The sequence below is a fragment of the Manduca sexta genome, chromosome 2 (assembly GCF_014839805.1).
Source record: "Manduca sexta isolate Smith_Timp_Sample1 chromosome 2, JHU_Msex_v1.0, whole genome shotgun sequence".
Lineage (NCBI taxonomy): Eukaryota > Metazoa > Arthropoda > Insecta > Lepidoptera > Sphingidae > Manduca > Manduca sexta.
This window is the reverse complement of record NC_051116.1, coordinates 8,339,862-8,361,153: the sequence shown is the minus strand read 5'-3', so window position 1 is coordinate 8,361,153 and position 21,292 is coordinate 8,339,862. Positions and strand designations below refer to the sequence as shown.

The 21,292-nt window shown below is 35.7% G+C and overlaps 2 protein-coding genes across 3 annotated transcripts in view; one reads left to right on the top strand and one right to left on the bottom strand.

Annotated features, from left to right (window-relative positions):
• LOC115452193 (heterogeneous nuclear ribonucleoprotein L-like) overlaps positions 1-21,292 on the top strand; it is a 464,908-nt gene that overhangs the window by 13,816 nt on the left and 429,800 nt on the right. For both annotated transcript variants that reach the window (XM_037437252.1, XM_037437247.1), the window contains exon 3: positions 11,939-11,990. In XM_037437252.1, coding sequence (XP_037293149.1) covers positions 11,939-11,990 — 52 coding nt within the window. The remainder of the gene's footprint in view (positions 1-11,938; positions 11,991-21,292) is intronic.
• Positions 1-21,292, bottom strand: part of LOC115449179 (neural/ectodermal development factor IMP-L2) — a 325,382-nt gene that overhangs the window by 228,223 nt on the left and 75,867 nt on the right. The gene's annotated exons all lie outside the window — the stretch shown is intronic.

The window sequence follows — 21,292 nt, the reverse complement described above, 5'->3', positions numbered from 1 at the left end:
CCGCATCGATCGTGCCCGTGACCATTTAGTAGTAGTTAATTGTTTTTGTTAATAAACGCACGACCTTATGCGCCATAAATCAGCAGTTTTGTTTGTCCCTAAGGCTTCCTGCCAACATACTAAGATGAAATATATTTATCGTACATGGTCTACAGTATCGGTGGTCGAACTGTACCTGGTTAGTCGGCACCTTTCATGTAACATCATTCCTTAATGATTAATGTACTATCACAATGGAACGGGCCAAAGGAAAAATGTTTTTATATATACTTCTTTCAGTCATTGTAACAACGCGTGTTGAAAGCTCACGTTGACAAAAAGCAGGGATCAGCGGTAGATAAAACGAGCTTTTGTAGAGCTTTCAGAATAGGGGGTGGAGGAGAGGGAGGGGGGGCTGGAGGTGTACTTACATTGTCATATTTGTGAGTTGTTTGTTTCGTTTTGTTTGTAAATGATTTAGGTCTCTTTGTGGCACGGAGAAATGGTTTTAGTCCATTATTCTGAATAAAACATGAAATAAAACTCTTCGTGATTTCAAACTATATAAGGCGGTGTTAATAAATCGATCTCAACTTTGAACAGGATCTCAAGTCGACATTTAATGTATTTAACTGTTTATTAAACAAAGCTTGAGTTGTCATGTAAGAGCGTCTCAGCTGAGTCGGTAATGTTTAATAAACAGAACTTAACTGTCAATATTCGTCATATGCTGTGATTTAAGATATCATTTGAGATCTTGATTTATTAGAGCGAAGCCTTAAGATGCAGACCTTAATTTGAGATCGTCTCAACTGATATCACATTTGAGAGCGAAACTGAGTTGCAATTATTAATACGGCCCACGGTAACCGTTTGGAGTTTCTCTGAAGGATGAACTTCGTAACGAGGTCATCCGTCAGAGAACCGTAGTCACCGACGTAGCACACAGGATTAGCAAACTGAAGAGGCAGTGGGCAGGGCATATCTGTCGAAGAAACGATACCGATGGGGTAAACGAGTTCTTGAGTGGAGACCACGACTCAGCAAACGTAGTGTAGGACGCCCTCCAGCTAGCTGGAGTGATGATCTACGAAAGGTCGCTGGCAAGAACTGGATGCGACAGGCCGAAGACAGGGTAATTGGCGCATATTGGAGGAGGCCTATGTCCTGCAGTGGACAAAGATATAGGCTGATGATGATGGTAACAATTAGTGGTAGAGCTGCAGTGATTCAGTATTCTGATTTAAAGTTTATTTGGAATCACAGATGAAGCGTGTCGAGGGTCCCTAATGTTTGGTCAGCCTAAATTATAATAACATTGATACGCTTTCTATATTAATACCTTTCTTATAATCTTAAGTGCCGATATGCATAAAAAATTAAATTATAATTCACACTATTATTATAAACAAATTAATTTTCACGTATTTTTTTCGTGTAGAGTAAGTTATCTCTGAAATAAAAAGTTATTTTTAAGAAATATTTTCACTGATAAAATTGCGTTAATCCAGAGTAACATAAAAGATGCAAGCAAATTCATAATTGGTAACTTGTAAAAAATTTAAAATTGGAAGTTTAAAAAATTCGACTATTGAAGTGCGCCATGTAAATTCAATAAAACCAATAAAATAGAAACAAGGCATCGATTCAGTCACACGTTTTGACGATTGTAGTGTAAATATACACGGGTGTTCCAAATTTGAAACGGATTTTTTCCGGTGTTCCAAATTTGAAACGAATTTTTTCACATTCAGCGCGGTATAGCCGACGGCGGTGCGATGTAAATGTCCGTGATTTTCGTTTTACCGGAACCGGTGGAACAGTAAGTTCCGGTTTTATGTCGGATCGTATTTTATTTTGTGCCGTCGTAATTCATTCTTTGACGTGCAACGCGGGAGTATGTGTATGTGAACCGGAAAATTTAGCATTCATTATTAATGTCGTTTATATTCCAGAGTTTCAAAAATATTTTGTTCGTGCGCAACGTATATAACGCGATACAAAGTATAAGGTTCCGTGTTCGATTCCTCTGTTATGTGATACTCATTATCAAACTAAAAAAAAATAAGAAAAATTCATTTGGTTAGTCATATTTTACACATAAATCAAACCATTTTAATTAATGCCCTTTCTGACCACACACTCGTTCCATTTCACTTGCTACATTTTTAAAATCCACTCGATTCCATTTCACCCTTAAAATCATGAGGGTAGCACGAGTCATTGACCCCCTAAAAGCTCGCATACACCTGCTCATATACATTGTATTAAAACATAATTTATTCACGAGTGGCAACCCTAAAAAGAGCATTATCAAATGTCCATTCATGTTAACGAATGTGGCGGACACATTGTCCGAGAAGGAATAAAAAAATAGACTCGGCGTAGGTAAAGCAGAAATTACAAAAACGTTTAGCTTCCGATTAAAAGGAAATAAAAAAGGACCGGCGGAGCGCGGTGCGAGTCGGGCTTAATGTGAAATTACTTTTAGGGTACCTCGTGGGTAGACAAGTGGCGTTGCGGCCATACAACCCGATTCCTACCGGCTTCCCTTTTAGGTTTATTTACGTTTGTCTTAGCTTTTATTTTCTTATTTGGCTGCGATGTGTTCACTAAGTCAATTTTATTTTGTCTCGGATTACTTTTGAAATTTTCACCTTTTGCATTTGGGCTCAAATTTGATACACACATAACTGGCTCTCGCGTCATCTTAAACTAGAACGACAATTTGTTTTGGACTTGAGAAGTGGCCAATTTAGAGTGTATTTTTCAATTCGAAAGAAACTTATCTGACAGACTACCTGATAAAGATTTATCTCGCTGGATGCAGAATACTTGTAACTGGTCACCAATGGCGAAGGGCGGAATTTTCCGATAGCGAACTTGACACATAGGTACTAGTAATATGCATGAATGCGGTTTGGAAATAGTTCCAATGATAATTTGATTTAACATCAATTACGAAAGGGAAGCCGGCAGGAATCTGATTGTATGAACCGTTCGCCACCGCTCGTTGGTGTAATAATCTCTAGAGACCTATGTCCAATATTAAGTAATAGACGTGTTAAAGATGACAGTGGCGAAGGGTCACATATGACCCGATTCTTGCCGGCTTCCCTTTCGTAATTTATATAAAATCTAATTATAATTAGAACGATTTCCAAACCGCATTTATGCATTACCAGCACCTATAGGTTGTATCTGGTTCCCTTTTGGAATAATATATTCTTCGCCACTGATAGATGATAATAAAAAAAATATACAGAACCCACAACTGCTAATGGAACGAAGTTATAGCAACCAGCGAATTCTCCAAATCGCACATTGGCTGAAATTTTCGGTACGTATTTTGTAAGTGGTACACCGCACGTGCCCGGGCGAGTCTTTTTTCATACGCTTTAATCTTGCACACGTGGTATTAGCGGATTATTTTTTGTTTTAGCTTTTTGAACGCCATTAGCGCGTTTAGTTTTTGGCAGTGGTTCGTGTTATAGTTAAAATTATGAATTAAAGTTGTTGCAAGTGAGAAAATAATATCAGCACGATGTTTAAGACTATGCTGTTGGGATACTATTATTTCTCCGTAGCGGTGATGTAGGGTGAAATTTTCCGAAAGTGAAGCCGACGTAAAATATAAGTACTTATACTAATTATAATTGGATTTTAGCCCGTTATGCTATAAATATTAATTATTTACTATTATAATAATATTGTTTCTTTTAATATTTTTTTTACACCAATTACAAAAGTGAAGCCAATAGGAATCCATCTAAAAAGACACTTCGCCCCTGCTCCATGGTGATATTTATGGGCTGTCATATCACATACCATCACGGGAGTGGCTGGCTAGTGTAGTCATACAATTGGGTAGAAAATAAATGGCTATATAGGCCACGTAAGAGCGCATAAAAGGGCAGAGCGACTATTGGGTACCAAGTCTGAGTCGAGTTGAATATTCCTTTCCAGTTTTTTACACTCGCCGTGGCCGAAATCGGCTGGAAGACATCATTATATAAATAAACCTTCTGTACACGTATCTTTTTTATTTAAGGTTTTGATGATGCGGTTGCCCTTGACGTTATCAAGGATATCTTTCCAGATAGATCTCTGGTTAGCTTTTAACTCCAACTCATTTTGCCAAACGCTTTATCCTTCTTCACGGCTTACGGCTTTGTGATCATATGTGTTAAAAATAAATATAACGTGACAGTAAATAACTCAAATAAAATTGCACGCGTACTTGTCGTATAATAACATCATTAAAGCCTCCATCGGACGCAGTGGAAGCTCACATCGGAGCTTTTCAACTTGAAGCACGAAAGCTAACGAGGTTGCGTCGCTCGCGTGTTCACTTAGCTTTCGATGTACGCAGACTTTACCGGATGTCAAAGACTAGAATTTATTTATAAATATATATAAAACGCCATAACAGTTAATACTAATGCGATGATATACAGCATCGACACAGGCTCTACCGGCATCTATGAGGTTAATAGGTTATAATTTTCAAAAATGTAACATGTGCTATTTCCTAAAAAATCAAACCATAAAAGTTTTGCACACATACACATTCTTAATACATGTCGTGTAAAAGAGTTGACGTAATGTAGATGTATAAAACTGTCCCAATTGCGACAATATCGATGCTTCTAATAGCGCCCACTTATGCCCATGTCCACCCCTTTATTATATGGGATATATGGCAAGTTCGATAGTACGACAATGACTACAATGTTTGTGAGCTGTTGTGTTGCAGTTAGTGTAATTATCGGCCATTATGAGACTTAACATCTCTCTTAGAGTTCAATGTAAAGTCATTTAGTACTTTGTTAGGGCCAAGTTCATCTGGATTTGTTGTTGTACCATATACTGTTAGGCGAGCGATTGTGCTTTCTCTGAATTTAGTAAAATAATAATATTAACTCGTCACATAACCCTATAAACCGACCAAATACGAAAGTCACACTAATCCATACTCTCAAATAACTAATTTAATACGATAACCGACAAATAAAATTTGTTTAAAATTTATGAAATATGTCCTACCTTTTTATATTTTATTGAATAATTCTAAGGCACCATGTATGTAGTGATTATCTACAGCGAAAACCCTGAATGAAATAATGCCATAACCTATCATTTTGTATCTATTAATAGTTCAAGCACACATCGATTTATCACGGGTCAATGTCGTAGCAAATAATCGGAGCTACGTTAACTGCGTAGTTGCGTAGCGAACGGGTACTGCGTAGCGTATACTCACAGCAGACAGTACGCGTAGCACACAGACGCCTACGCAACATTATTCGTAGCAAATAAATTGTCGTGTTTGGGACGGGTGACGCCTACGCCACTCGTAACCCGTAGAGACAGGCGTAGCGACTTTAAACTTTGTAAATGAGTTTAATTTGTTTACAGTAGATTGTTGATTAATTAACTTAATTAATTTAGGATTGTTTGTCTCATATAAGTAATTTAGGCACGTAAGTCTCCTATTTATAAGTTGATTGTGAAATCCTTTAACGTAGTAGAACACAAGCACGTGTCAGGAACAAAGGGTCCGTATAACCAGATTCTTGCGATTTTTTTTTTCCTTATAATTCCTTGTAATTTATTTAAAATCTAATGATCATTAGATCATGTATAATGTGTCGGGTTCCCTTTCGAAAAATATCATCCTTCGCCTCTGGTACGTGATTAAGCTTCAAAGTAATAAAGTTTATTGTAGTTGATGATAAATTTTAATATGGTAATATTTAGCCTCTCAAAGGAGCAACCATTCAAAGCACCTCAGTTCATATTTTAAAAATGCCAACCGCTTCAACCAACAGTTCAGTGACGAAGGATAAAGTTTTTCGAAAGGTAACCCGATACAACATAACGCTTATTAATACGCCATAAATGCGGTCTATAATTCGTTCTTATGATAATTAGACTTTACTTAAATTACAAAAGGGAAGCCGGTAGGAATCGGGTTAAGGTGACCGTGCGACAGACTAATTAGGTTATTGAATTTAAACATCAACAAACAAGAAAATATTTCACCATGTTTTAACAGCTTTTATTTAACTACGTCTAATTATTTGATGAAACATCGTACCTCTGTGCATTGTAAGTTTAGCATCGCGTTGCTATTGTTTACGGTCAGGCGTTGTTAGCATTTCCGGCGAACTCTACGTCCGTGTTGCTCTAGAATAACTATGTCGCGTGATATCGATGCTTTCGTATCATTAATCACGCTACAAAGTGGAGATAATGAGATGTTTCTATATGACGATATACTGTGTCCATGCGGTGATTAAAAATATTCTAGTGAAAATGCAATATTTTATACAAAATGGAAAAGTTGCGTAGCGTATGCGTGATTTGATTAAATTGAAAGATGAATGCATTCGAACGTGAGTGGAGGGTTTTGGCAAGTTACCACGGAATCGAGGAGTAGAAAGGGACAGTCAGGTGTAAGATGGCGTCAAAATAATACATCATTTGGTGAGCTAATTGATACACTAGTCACTTTTTAGTCTGTAGTTGGTTTAATTTTAAATAATAGTGTAATATAATAATAATGAAATTACAGATAATGTAAATCCGTAGATTTCCGTAGACGACGGACTAATAAATGCGATATCTTGTGAGTATAAATAATGCTCCCTCATTGCTCGTGAACTACAATATAAGGAAAACCTGTATCCTTTAAAATAAAGCCAGTGAATATTGTGTTCGCGTTTGCTCTACATTGGGACATATATTTTATTTCCATCCTGTGAAAAATAGGTGATTTTTTTATTTGAGAATTGTATTTATATTTAAGGACTTCGCCGATTACAAACCCTAAACACTCACCGATAAATACGGTTAAACGATATAAAAAACATCAAAGCCCATCCAAACATATTTAATAACGCCCGATATGATATTTCGATTTCGGTTACCAAATATTTATCCATCGTAATTCAAATCTATTAAACCGTCAAACATTTCGCTTCGCAAAGATTCGAATAAACACACCGCCGATCGTAATGATCGGCTATTCAATCTCGATAAATATTTGTGTTGGCTTCGTGTCTAAATATTCATATTTTAATAGGGAGTGATTGATTGGTTATAGGAATGCGATGTCTATTTGTGGCGTAATCGTTTGCACGCGTTGCGTTTCGGCTTCATTTCGCAAGTGTAATAATATAATAATAATATCAACCCTGTATTCCTATAGAGATGCAGAATTTCTCACGGTGTTTTCCTTCATCGCTAAAGCAAGCGAATAATTCACAAAGAATACACGCATACTTTTAGAAAAGTCAGAAGTACCCTTAGGATTTGAACCTGCGTACATTCGTATCGGCAATCTGTTCCACAACCAACTAGGCTATCGCCGCTTTGCTTTGGTTATTATGTGTACTTTTGGAAATTTTTTGGTGAAGCCTATGTTTAGCAGTGGAATGAAATTAATAAATAAATTATTATATTCATCACTCAGGTGAACAAAGTTGCACTTATGATACTTCAAAACAATTTATAAGAATAATTGTTATTATTTCTAAATAACAAATATAATAATTTATATAATTACCAACATTTTAATTTTCTTAGGCTGATAATAATGGCGTCACCTGAAACTTCTCGAGATGTTAAATGCATTGCTAGTGCTATGCAGTGCTTGGGTATTAAAACTTCTCGTATTTAACCACAGTTTAAGGCGATACCTCAAGGTCCATTTTCATACATTTTGTTTCGCCTTTAATCTGGGTAACTAAACAAATTTAATATGACGAAATTTTAAAGGCAGAAATATCCATGATTATTAATTATTTTTACATTTTTCTTTCAACTGTGAGAACTAATCACTAACTAGACGTGAATTTAAATTCTTTACTTGCCAATACTTGTTTAGTTACCCAGATTAAAGCCGAAACAAAATGTATGAAAATGGACCTTGAGGTATCGCCTTAAAGACAATTATTATAATCAAGTCATCCCGTATTATTCTTATGTATTAGAAGAACTTTTCCCATTTTTCCTTCGAAAACGTTCGTAATAAGTTTTCAAGAAATATCTTATTTTTATCCTCGAAACAAACACGTATAATTGTATAGGTATTTATATAAAACGGCACTCGCATTCGAAACGTCGCTTTATAGGGAGTGAGAGTCCTCCTTGGAGAATCGAGCCGAGTCATTTGTACCACAAAGTAAAGCCGACGTCATATTGGCCGAGCGTGAAGCGGAGCGTGCGGCGGGGCGTGCAGCGGGGCGTGTTGATTTTATGAAATAATTAAATCGAAAAGTCTATATTTCCAATCCAACTCAACAGTAGCACACTGCTTACAGACAGAAGATCAACACACCACTGCCCAAACTGTCTCACATCACAAAACTCTCTGCTATTCAAACAGCGTGCTAACTCACCGTTTACACCTTTTTATTAAACAATCTCAATCTTAATCTGATATCCGACTTCAACAATAAACCAATCCAAATAAGCCATTCGTAAGCATCTCAAAAAACTTTGGCAAAGGAGAAGGGTCCATATAACCAGATGTTCGCCGGCTTCTCTTTATGTAGAATTTAATTACCATTATAACGATTTACAAAACGCATTTATGCATATTAGTAGCTATATGTTGTGTCGGGTTCCTTTTCGGAAAATTTCACCTTTCGCCACTGCTGATCGGTCCACTTTCGCGATAAATCAATAATCCTAACACTACCCTAGACATTATAATACAATCACGCACGCAAAACGCCCCGCCGTACCAACAGCGGGCTGAGTCCGGTTCGTTTGTGCGTCTTTGTGCAACATTAAATTGTTTGGTCCCGCGCTCGGCCGCTCGGGGCCCACTTGTGTGGCTTCAAAGTTGAATTGTGAAAGAAATTAAATTAAATATTGTGCGCGGTCGGTCTCCCTCTCCTTTGATCTCGGGATAGTTTTTAACGTTAATCGTGAAGGGAATACTTTGGGTTTCGTTTTGATGTAATAATAAATAAATATAAAAATGCCTAGTATAATCAGCAAATTCCGTGGTGTTAGGATATATTTTATATCCGCCCGGATAGCGACCGCCGTGCACAAGGTGTTGAAACTCGCCATAGCCACGTGTGTCGCGTTTCGGGATCAGACTGTGTATATCCGGTTCCAACAGGCCGGCATAATTGTATTAACAGTTGACATTCTATTGGACCCCCCCACTTCACTTACCATCAGGTGCAGAGGGATCACTTTACAGTGCACGTACAAAAATACCAAAATGAAAAAAAACAAACAAACAGGAGAATAAAATTATACAAACATGTTTCGGGTATCGAACCCAAGGAATCATACAAATCAATACAAATCCACGTCTAAATACTGAACATAAAGATGATTAAGTTATATTACAGTTCGCAACTTAGAACTAAATTCAACTAACTCAAAATTTATATGATATTTTCTGATTTTGTTAAAAAAAAGCATGCTGTATAATCCTATGACGAGAAAAAGACAAAATTATATTGAAATTAAACTAATTTTCCAGATTGTATCGCGGTTTTTGTTTTTATTTTTCTTAACAAATATATAGAAGAGAAACTGAGATTATCACTTTCGACGACCGCCCAATTTACTGCATTGTATATTATTTTAATTTTTTATTTATTTGTTTCCCACAAATCGTCTTTTTTGGGTTAAGTCACGTTATTTCTAAAGATGCGAGTTGTACAGACGCATAATGACAATCCACATATTTGCAGTGGATCCCTCTCCTGCCCAACCCCTCTCTTCCCACAGCCCGCATCATTAGCCTTTACGGAGCAGCGTTCCTGTATGTAACGGATATCGTAAGCTCTTAGACATGTCCGAGCTTTAAGCTTAAACATAGTCTCGTAGGTCGATTATAGTCTAAGGCAAGCCTGAACAGTGAAACCTTTTACGTTGCCGTGTGTTAGTTGGCTGTCAGTGAATAAATATACGTCAGTAGGGTATTTGACTTTGTTTGATTTTATGCATTCTTTAATATGTAACAGCAATTAGTACAAAAAAGAAATCTTTCTGTGAAAACGGCATTAAAATTCGATAAGAAATGAGGTAGTAATTCAAATTTCAAATATTGCTACGTGCAGGAGTGGGGATATCGCTCCATCTCTTTCATTCGCACGCATCGTAATGCCCGCTGACGTCACATGCAAGTATTTCGTCTTTTTTCTGTTTTTCGACACTCACCGCTACTACCTAATTTCAGTGGCTTATAAGTTGTGAATTTTTCATCAGATTTTAACGATTAATAAAGAATATGCATTATGCATATTTCTTCAATAAGAATACCTCCATTATATTTATATTTTCATGACTTGAGTAATCAACTTAGTAGCCAGGCGAATTTCAGAAAAATAAAAAAAACTATCATAAAAAGTCTCTACAATTCCCTAAAACCTCTACAAAATATTAAACAATAAAACATAACCTAAATTACTATTTAAACAAGTCATATAGTTCCGTAAATAAAAATATACTTAACTCGACGAAACAGCCTAGCATTTTATTGCCGGCATAAAAAAAGCAACTTTGCCGGCCGCCCTCCCCGCGGCGCGGCGCAATGCTAACCCATATATATTCACGGTACGTAAAACAAGGGATAATAAAAATTTTAGCCGCGTAGTGTGTAACGAAAAAATTGGACGATCGTGTTGTGCGGGGTACGCGAGCGTGGTCGCAGTATAAGGAATAGTGGTGGGGCAAGTTGGATTTGACAGTTTTTTTTTTATAGTAGAGATTGTGCAAATGCGAATGAGTTATTTGCGTGTGGGAAAAGAGCTTGCTACACACGACGCAACATATACTTAGGTACTCATATGCATTAATGCGGTCTACATAGTACTAATTAGATTTTACTTGAATTACGAAAGGGAAGTCGTCAGGACTCGGGTAATATTGATCTTCGCCACTGCTACATTGCTATCTTCGACTCAAATTTATAATAATAGTTCCAGAGGAATTGTGGTTGCCAACGACCAATAAAAAACAAAATGAAGTGCTATACAACATAAATATATGTATTATACAAAATGCCGCGGTGGCGTAGTTGTGTTTTGTACGTGGCATGCCATCACTCTGAGGGAGAATACGCAGACGAAATGTGCCCGTGCCCTGGTTGCATCTTTGCCTACTCTTTTGGGAACACAGGCGTGATGTAACATACAATTTTGTAACATACAAAATAACTGGAATTAATTGACTAGAAACGTTTGCTAAATAATATACAAGCGTTGGTATTATTTTATAGGTTATTTAATAATATAATTAAATTACTTTCCCTTCTATGTGTACAAAGTTTAGGTTGGAATAATTAAGCTTTGTTAATTCTGGAATACAATATTAAAATAAATACCATATCTTTATAATACGCGCCACCATACACAAAAATCGTAATACATTATTTTTAGTTTCAACACCGAATCGATCTCAACTGTCACATGGATGTCGGCCAGTAGTCGTCGCATTCACATTTATGGGCCACATTAAAATTACTTACGTTTTTATGTAACGCTCGAATGCTTTGCATTACTGCATGCTATTTGTTTAACTGTACAATTTATTCTTACAATTTAAATTACGCGGTATTTACGACTTATTCATATTTCGAATATATTTTCTGGATAGTTATTTAAATTAATTCGAAATTCGAATTACTTTTTAAAATATTCCATTCGATGGTTTATTATTCTTTTTTTTAAATAGTTGGGAAATGTGTGTATATTTTTGTGCTCATTCTATTGGTCTTTTAAGCCGATGTTTTAAAAATAAATCATATTTTTGCCCTTTACGCCTTTCATTAAGAGATGGTCATCTTGTCTGTTTATATTTCTATTTAAATGCACTGTATTTACTTAAAATGTGTGTAAAAGTAGTAAGTTATCCCATACCACTTTTGTGCATAATATCTATGATTATATAATTAAAATAATTTTTGTCTGTCCGTTTGTTGCAGCCTGAGAGACTGAACGTGTTCAAAAATGATCAAGACAGTTGGGATTACACATGTGAGTATTTTTTTTACACCTTAAATCAATATTTTCAATATTTTTGATAATTATTTTATTGTCCATGGCGTGAAGCGATATTTTATTAATTAGTAATATTTCTTTTATGATAAGGTTCAGGCACGGATTTAGGTGATTTAAGGGGTTCATGACCCCCAATGAATATATTATATTAACTAAATAACGAGCAATTTGCATATTCTCTTTTATTAAATAAATTAATATTTTTGGAATTAAAAATATTACCACAATATTTTTCGTTGTTAAAATGTATTCTGCAAACGGCTTACGTTATTAGTCCATTAATTCGAATTGAAATACTAACCTAAATTTTTTATCGACGATTCGAAATCAAACGTCCCGACATTGAACGTTACAATTCTAAGATTAATGATATTGTCTCCCCTGAACCTAAATCTGCGCCTGGAACTTTATCTATTCTATTGATTTAAGAGCCTTCATCTATCTTGCGCTTGTGTTTTGAGTTTTTCTCATCATTATTGAGTTTCTTTGACTTTTCTCAAGATAACTAAACCTTTTTGATACTTTGCGACGGATGTTCTGTGCATTGATCATTGATTTTGGGAGAGATGACTTCGATGTTAGTACATACATACATACATTAATACCAACTTGTATTATATACTGTCTCACTGCTGAGCACGGGACTCCTCCAATATTGAGAGCAATCTCTACATATTAGTCGAAAAAAAAACTCTATATTACTCAATATCTGCCTACTGTAGGCAGATTTACTGTTGGTAGGTCTCTCATATGTGAGAGTCCGCCTGGGTAGGTACCACTGCAATGTCTATTTCTGCCGCCAAGCAGCAGTTTGTAGTCACTGTTGTGTGAAGGACATTGTAGTCAGTGTAACTACTGGACATAATAAGACTTAACATCTCATGTCTCAGGATGACGAGCGCAGTGGAATACCAAACAATACTTTGTTATTCAAGAGGTTTGATGATGTTTCTTCTGTTTATGGGCGGTCGTATCGCTTACCTTCAGGCGAACGGGAAGCTTGCCTCATCATTCAAAGCAATAAAAATAAAATTTCTCATACCCTCGAAATTCTAATGTAGGATTCTAAGGTTCAGATTTCCTTACTATATTTTTTCTTCATCGTTACAGAAATAGGAGTCACATTCTTTAGCTTTTTATTATATGTCCATGCACAATATGTCATGCCGTTGTCAGGTTAAAGAACTTTCGCCTTCCTAATAAAGCTTACATCCAAAGCTACTTTTGAGGCAAGCTATCCTGGCGATAATGCTTTTACTGATTTATTTTATGTCAATATTGGACCATATTATTTATAATGTAGATATAAATTGCATAAATCACTGCACTAGGACAGTCCGGTATGCTATGATTTTTTTATATATTTTGTTTACAAAATTTAGAATGTATAAGAAAAAAAAGTGCGGTCTTATAGTATATAATACATATACACGGTGTACATAGTAATTAATAGTTCAAATTTCAATGTATTATTGTAACATACATAAACATGAGTCAGAATTGTTAAAAATGTCCAACAGGCCGGCATAATTGTGTCGACTGTCGAGGGGTAATCATCTCTCGTCAGTCGACATTTTATTGGTCCCCACTCCACTTACCATCAGGTGCAGTGGGGTCAAATAGTTGTGCACGTAAAAAAAAAAGGATTTTTCTATGTCTCTCCTTATTGTCAATTAAATTAAAATGCTAGTATCATACTAAGCATTGTGATATATAAAATCGAATGTATTTGGATGACAAATGCATAGAATATTCGTCGCATTTATACCACATAACATCGCTTACTTAATCATTTAATTGAACCGAACTCTATTAAACACATGATTGTTCGAAACACTACATTAACGTATTAAAGTATAGCACACATCAATTAATATTGTATCGCAACGTGCAGCATTGAGTGTGAACATTATCGAGAAAAAAATGTTGAGCTGTTCGAATTTTGAAATTGTAATAAAGAAAGCGTCTAGCAAAAAAGTTGCTATCGTGAAAATTACTTACGATGCTTTTATATTAATATTTGAACGTCAATAGACTTGAAATTATTTCAGGCAATATTTTTAGTGTTCTTTCTTGTCGCGTCTATTTCTCTCATAAATTTATGAAGATTAATTGTCCTGCCGCGAATGCTACACGTTGCGATATCTCAGTGTGCGTTAACCACTGCCAAATTTTTTTTTACTGCTTGATACTTTTCGCTTCTCATAGTTATGGCTGCTTGATCCTTATGCTTTTTGTATTTTTATTTCGTAGTTTTTTTGTATTTGGATATTTTAAAAAGGTTCTTAATGAAGAAATCAAATATGTAGCTCAACGAACGATGATACGGCTTAACAACGAATTCAATTCTTACACCGAAGCACTCGTGTGCATCGCAAATATTTCTTACCAATTCGAAATAATTGTTTTGCATAGTTCAATATATTAATCGTCTACTTAAGTTCTTAGTCAAAGTTAAGATTGATTTATTAATACTACCCTAAATAGCATAACTTCATTGTAATATTCCATAATGTCAATACTACGAAATCCCATAAATAAAGATAACAATATCTATGTTACTCTCGGTAAGAAAGAGCGAAATAGAGAATAAATCCTCTCATCTCGACCTATAAACTAAGACAGGAGTTGCCGAAAAGTAATTACAAGTTGGTTTGTTTACGTGAAGTTCGTTTAGGATACGCGTCCATTGCGCTGCGTAATGGTAAGGTGTCTGATCTAATTTGTACTTGATTCTTCTTTATATGAGCAGAGTAAAGTGAAAAAATTGTGATATTTTTAATGGTAACGCGAGGCAAAAGAAGTGCTTTAGTTAACATATCGCGACAAATTTAATATAAAACTAAAATAAACGTAAATAAATCTTAAAGGGAAGCCGGTAGGAATCGAGTTGTATAAATGCATCGTCACTGGAACTCACTGCACGTCAGTGGCGAAGAGTGACATTTTTGGAAAGGGAATCCGACACAACATATAGGTACTACAGATATGCATAAATATGATTTGAAAATTGTTATTTATTTTTTTAAATATGGTCCTCCAACAGTACACACATTTCTTGTTTGTAACATGAAAGTAATAAAGTCACATTCTGATGTGTGTACCAATTATAGGAGTACACAACACTCACAAATTAGTACGCAATGTTAATATTATACAAAAAGACAAATTAAAACTAAAATCTACCAACTAATAATTACGAAGCAAACATAACTATGATATAGAACCTTTTATAAATTTGTTACAATGATACATGATTGTTAATGATTGTTACAATGATATATTAGATTTTACATAAGTTACAAAAGGGAAGCCGGTAGGAATCGGGATATATCGACCCTTCCTCACTGCTGCACGTGATGCTCGATGAAGTGTCGACTGGTGAGATGGTTATTTCTTGCAAGTAATCACAATTAAGGGTCTACTGCGTTTGTAACGTATGATGTTTTTTGTGTATAGGCGTGAGCAGATGCCCAAAAGAGAGTGGAGAAGGATATGGTGGAATTAACAGTGGGGGAGAATGGGAACTTGCTAGGATTGGTGTAGGGGAAAAAGGAAGGGAAATAGGGCTCTTATAGACCTCAATGTGTTGTCAACCACGCGGTATACACACTTGAATGTGTGCCTATGACCGCCATACATGGGCGTGCATTTGGTGCGAAAACCGAGCGTACAAGCATTGCCTCGTAGGCTTGGAGGGGGGGGGGGGCCTTATAATATGTTGTTAGTTCGATCAAAATTCGTGTGCATAAGCCTAATGCGTATTATAAATCGCACAGTGAATACGAGCGTTTATATCGTGCGTACGCAACAAAAACTCCACGTTTGCCGTTTTGATTCGGTTATTTTGTGTGTCGTGTAAACAATTTTGGCACGATTGGATTTCGTATGTGAAACTTGATCCGCTTTTGTATGTTTTGAGTGAATGTTTTTGATTAAATGTGTTTCGAAACATAACTATGTTATTTTGTTTTATTTGTTTAACATTGAAAGTTGTTTTAGTTTAAAGTCTGTTTTACGGAGAAGTGATTAATCTCTATACATCTAAAAACGAATCTATACTTCCCTTGATTCGCGGCTGCGCCCGCGTCATAATCAGTATGTCGCAAAGATTTTCCTGCATATATCCCTACCCACGAGATTTTTTACCACGCGATCTCTTCAACAATAATCGTTATATTTCAGTCAATTTACATAAAACCGTAATGTACTATTAACCTAAACCTTCTCCAAGAATTGTAATTATTTTAGTAAAAACCGTATAAAGATCCGTTCAATAGATTTTGAGAAAATTTATTCCATTCGGTACGTAGCTTTTAGGGGACTTTGTTTTATAATATGCATAGATATATTTCTTCCAAACGTCTAAAGTTATTCGCCAACTTCGCATCCATATTATTTGTAAGATTATACATTTAAACATCTTTTATGCAAATATTGAACTTTCGTATTTTTACGTCTCTAGAAATTCCAAGTTTGATGTTGTATATTATTCCTATTATACTTTCTTCAGACACTTTAAATGCAGTCGCATTTTACATTCGAAAATTCTTTCAAAAACTTAGAACTTAATAAAATATATTCACTCACCACGAGAACATTCGAAAACTCGCGTTCTTTCAAAACTTTTTAAAGTAAATTGTAATATTTAAAAACGAAACGCGAGAGCATATCACAACACTGGCTTGCGATGTCGCGTTTTAATTTTAAAAGACTTTTACATCAAAAGAAGCCGGGCTTTCTTTACGACCGCGCGGTGTGTTGGACCGGGGCTTAACCGGATTTGTGGGGATTCCCCGCGCGAGCCGGGCCCACTTTGAGACTTAACCGGCTTATTTAATGTTATTAAGTATTATTATTTGCGGGGCGGCTATGCGCTTCCAATTTCATTTTGCATATCTGAAACCTTAGTATTTTGCTGATATCAATACGCGAATATTCATGATGTTATTTGGATTTATACTAACGAATAAACTTCTATATAGATTTTGTTGAAATTTGGCACATATTTTAGACAGTGGGGACTCAGGGGATAGCGATGGGAGCAAACGCACAGGGCCTTCTACTTGTAGGGGCATAATAGAAAAACAATACCTTCCATTGGCAATTAAGTCGGGTATTGCATTCAGACAACTTTGATCTCAGTAATAAGTTCTAATAAAAAATTGCTAAACATTTTTTTTTGTACAAGCACGGCCATTTGACGCTACTGCATCTGATGGTAAGTGGAGTGGTTTCCAATATCAGCTGACGAGAGATGATTACCCTTTGACAGTCGACACAATTATGCCGGCCTGTTATATACACCGATCCCGGAACGCGACACACTTACGTAGCCCACTATGGTGGGTTTCAACTCCTTGTGTACGGTGGTCGCTATCCGGGCGGATATGAAATATATCTCACCACCAGCAGAACATTTCTAAGAAGCGCCTAGTGATCAAGTTACTGTGATTACTCTTAGTGAGTATTTCTGATAACTGCCTTTCTAACATTGGCCGGAAATTGCAAACGGCCAGAGTTCGCTTTGTGAATGAGCGGTAATCACGTGGAGTCTACCTTCAGGTCATTACGAGGAGGGATTTCAGATTACTTCCTAGAATCTTGGAAATTGTGATAATTGTATTCCTTCCGTCAGCAATGTTCTGTCTCGAGAACCTTGGAGTTATGATGCTAAAAGGTCACTGAATAATTGCATTTATCTATCTTGATATGTTTTATCTGATTCCTATTGATGTTATATAAAAATTATAATAATATCGACCCTATATTATAGTCCCACTGCAGGACACGGGCCTCCGCTATTCTTGAGAGGAATTAGGCCTTAGTTCACCACGCTGGCCTAATGCGGATTGGTAGACATACCCTCAAAATTCTTATAGGAATGTAGGTTTCCTCACGGTGTTTTCCTTCATCGTTAAAACAAGCGATTAATTCACAAAGAATACACACATAATTTTAGAAAAATCAGAAGTGTCCTTGGGATTTGATCCTGCGGGCATTCGTCTCGGCAGTCCGTTCCTCACTCAACCAGGCTATCGCCGTTTTTTTTGTTGTTACATATGTCGACATATAAATGAATTCTCATAGATAAACTATTCAGTTGATATACTTCAGTTCCGACGATTTAATTAATAAAGTTTCATATTAAATACGTTAGTATCTAAGCCTGGGCAAATATCAAATCCAATGCCAAAATTTAGATCTTAGAATTAAAATCCGTTCTTATATCCAAAATATCTAAGCTTCGTAAAATCACTACAAATCGACTCAAATCCTCAGCCGTTTTCGGATGAATTCGTAACAGTGTGATATTAAAAAAATGAACGATACCGAGTGCCGAATGTTGATGCGTTTTGCATATATTTGCAGTTTTATTCTTGCTGTAAAACCTGCCAGGGATGTATCTAGTTGTGGAGTATTTCGGGTAGGGGGTTATAGGTCCCACATTATACTTCCTGTAAGCCAGGATCAGCACCGCACGCATTTTATGACACCGAGCAGTGAAGCACGGTGAGTCTCAGAGAAAACTAATTTATCATTAGATCCGTAGTTAAAGACATGTATGGTCATAATCATACCATCAACCATAAAGAGGTGTCCACTGCTGAACATGGACCTCTTGTTTTTTCCTCCTCCCGATTTCCCAACCAACCTAATGGAAGCGGCCTGCATCCAGTGGATTTCAGCGATCTTTATCAGATTACATAATGCATACAAATAATTATTATATGATTATGGCTGCTGTTTGAATTTATTGTATTTTACTTAAACGTTTATGATTTCATGGTGAACATACTAACGTTTTATAGTTTTTTTTCTGAAAATATCCTTGCTCGGCATTTCTACAGAGCTATTACCGCAAGAAGATAGAAATATATTTTGCAACAATACCGTCTAGATATTTCTCCAATCATATCATTTTGAAACTAAGGCGGGGATCAATCATATCCAAATCCTGCCCTGCGTTGACAACTATAAACTGTTAAGGCGCAGCGCTCGCGAATTACAAAATTGTATTTTATTTAAACGGTTTGCTTGTCCACATGGTGAACGGATTAAGGAGTTTGTAGAAACCTGTCATACTACGGAAAATTTCTTATACATTTTTAAAGGTTGTTAAAAATACAATCCGGTAGACCAGCTTGACGAAATTTTAATATATTTTTATAGTGCAATACGTCGTCCTAATGATTTTCAACAAACTAATTTCGGGTTTTTAATATACTAAATTTGGCCGCTTCCAATAGGGCGATCTGGTAATCTTTGGGGGAGGCCCATGTTCAGCAGTGGACATCCTGGGACTACTGATGATGATAATGATGATGAATATACTAAAATAATGTTGTATATATACGATGCCGGTTATAGCGATGCATGAAGGTTTAACAGACAAACAATTCAATTTTATTTTGTATTAACAAACAGCAATGCATATAAAAAATATAATATCTGTTTATAATGTACTGTCGGATATAGCCTCCAGATAAGGAATAAGGCCTTATTCCACCACGCTATAACGGGTTTTCACTCGCATACCAAAAGAATGTTGTATATATTTCACGATGTTGGTGTCACGATAGCAAAAAATGCAGATAGGATAAGGCTAAAAGCCAAACAATGCCATTTTTATTTTTGTATTAGTATTGCACAACAACAACAGCGCTTTTATATACCATTAGTACAATATAATAAATATTGACAATACCACAAATCAAGATTACGATGAAACGTTCGAATTCCTTGTATTTTGATAACCTACCGAAATTCCCCGCGTTAGTGTTGGCAACGTCGTCGACATAATAATTCATAGACATTGGAATCCATGCTCCTATTTGAATTGTACTAATAAAACCTCGTAGGGATGTCGGAATTTTCCTTGTAAAATGTATGTTTTTGGTGGATTTCTGATTAATTTATCTTTTTTATTTATATCATTTTGGCTATTCGTAACGCGCAAGGACTTTAAAGTATTAATTTACTGTAACACAATGCCTAGAGTTCTTAATTTATTTTATCATTTACAAATATAAAATAAATAAGAAATGATGACCAGTAGTTCGGATTTTAATTTCGATTTTAAACCAATCGTTTATTTCTTACCTAGCATACTTAATATCATCAAACATTTACAAATCGACAGCTGCAATTAACACTACGCTAACTTGAAAATGGCAACTTTACAAGAGTGATATTTAAAAGGGAAAAATAAGATAAATTTTATAATACTATAGCTTTCTTAATGAGCGTTTTGTGTAATTCAAGAATTATTCATTTATAGCAAAAAAAATAAATTTTGTAAATTTAAATAAGATACAGAAATAATCATTTTGCTTTCTAACAGATATTTGCCAAAAATCGATTTAGCGTTGTGTTAATAGCTGATATGGTAATGACGGTCGGTAGTTCGAAGATTGACTTCGATTTTGCATCAATCGCTGATTTTCCTCAACCATGAACATTTCTGCTAACCCCTTTAATGATATTCGTCAGCTTATTTCCCAAGTATTTGGCAACCCGTCAGTTAACATCGGTTCATATCTTTATTATAAGAAATGATTATTGTTTCTTATTTGATGTGCAATCGGTTTAAGGTCGCTATTAGATATTACGATGTTTAAGATAAATATAAATTCGTGCGTCTGTTTTGAATTTCGAGATTCAGAGTTCAATTTTGGTAATTTTAGATCTGTGTAAATGTTTTTCTTATTCTTGTATCTAGGAAAACTAAGTGATAGGCTTCTTAATATTTGAGTATATTATCGAAAAGTGGTAACGAGACGCCAGTGTACTTTTTTTTATCTCATTACCTTCTTAAGTACACAAGCGTGATTCTACGCAGATTTTTTCGAATATAAATATTTTTCTTAAGTTTTATTCATCTAAGAATCTTTTATTCCAAGATATTGATGTAAGAGTTAAACCCACAAGAACTAACTGGAAACTAATATAAATCAACTCGAAAGAGGTCGAGTGTAAAAACAAACTGAATTTCTCGAACTTCCCACAAACTTAGACATCTTGAAAGTTGCCAATAAATATAACAAGTTAACTTGACCTGAAAACCGCTTGAACTCACGCGTCTATGTACCTGGCGGCCATTTTCAAATATGGCGGCCGTTTAATATGGCTGCCGTGACGTCACCGGAAGTGGCGGATGCAGGAAGTGCTTGCTATTCGTCTGTGACGTCGCTATGGTGCGTTATTAGGTTGTTTTGTGCATGTGTGCGATATTCGATGTTGGCACCCACCGTGGTGCTTAAATCTTAGTGGGATTT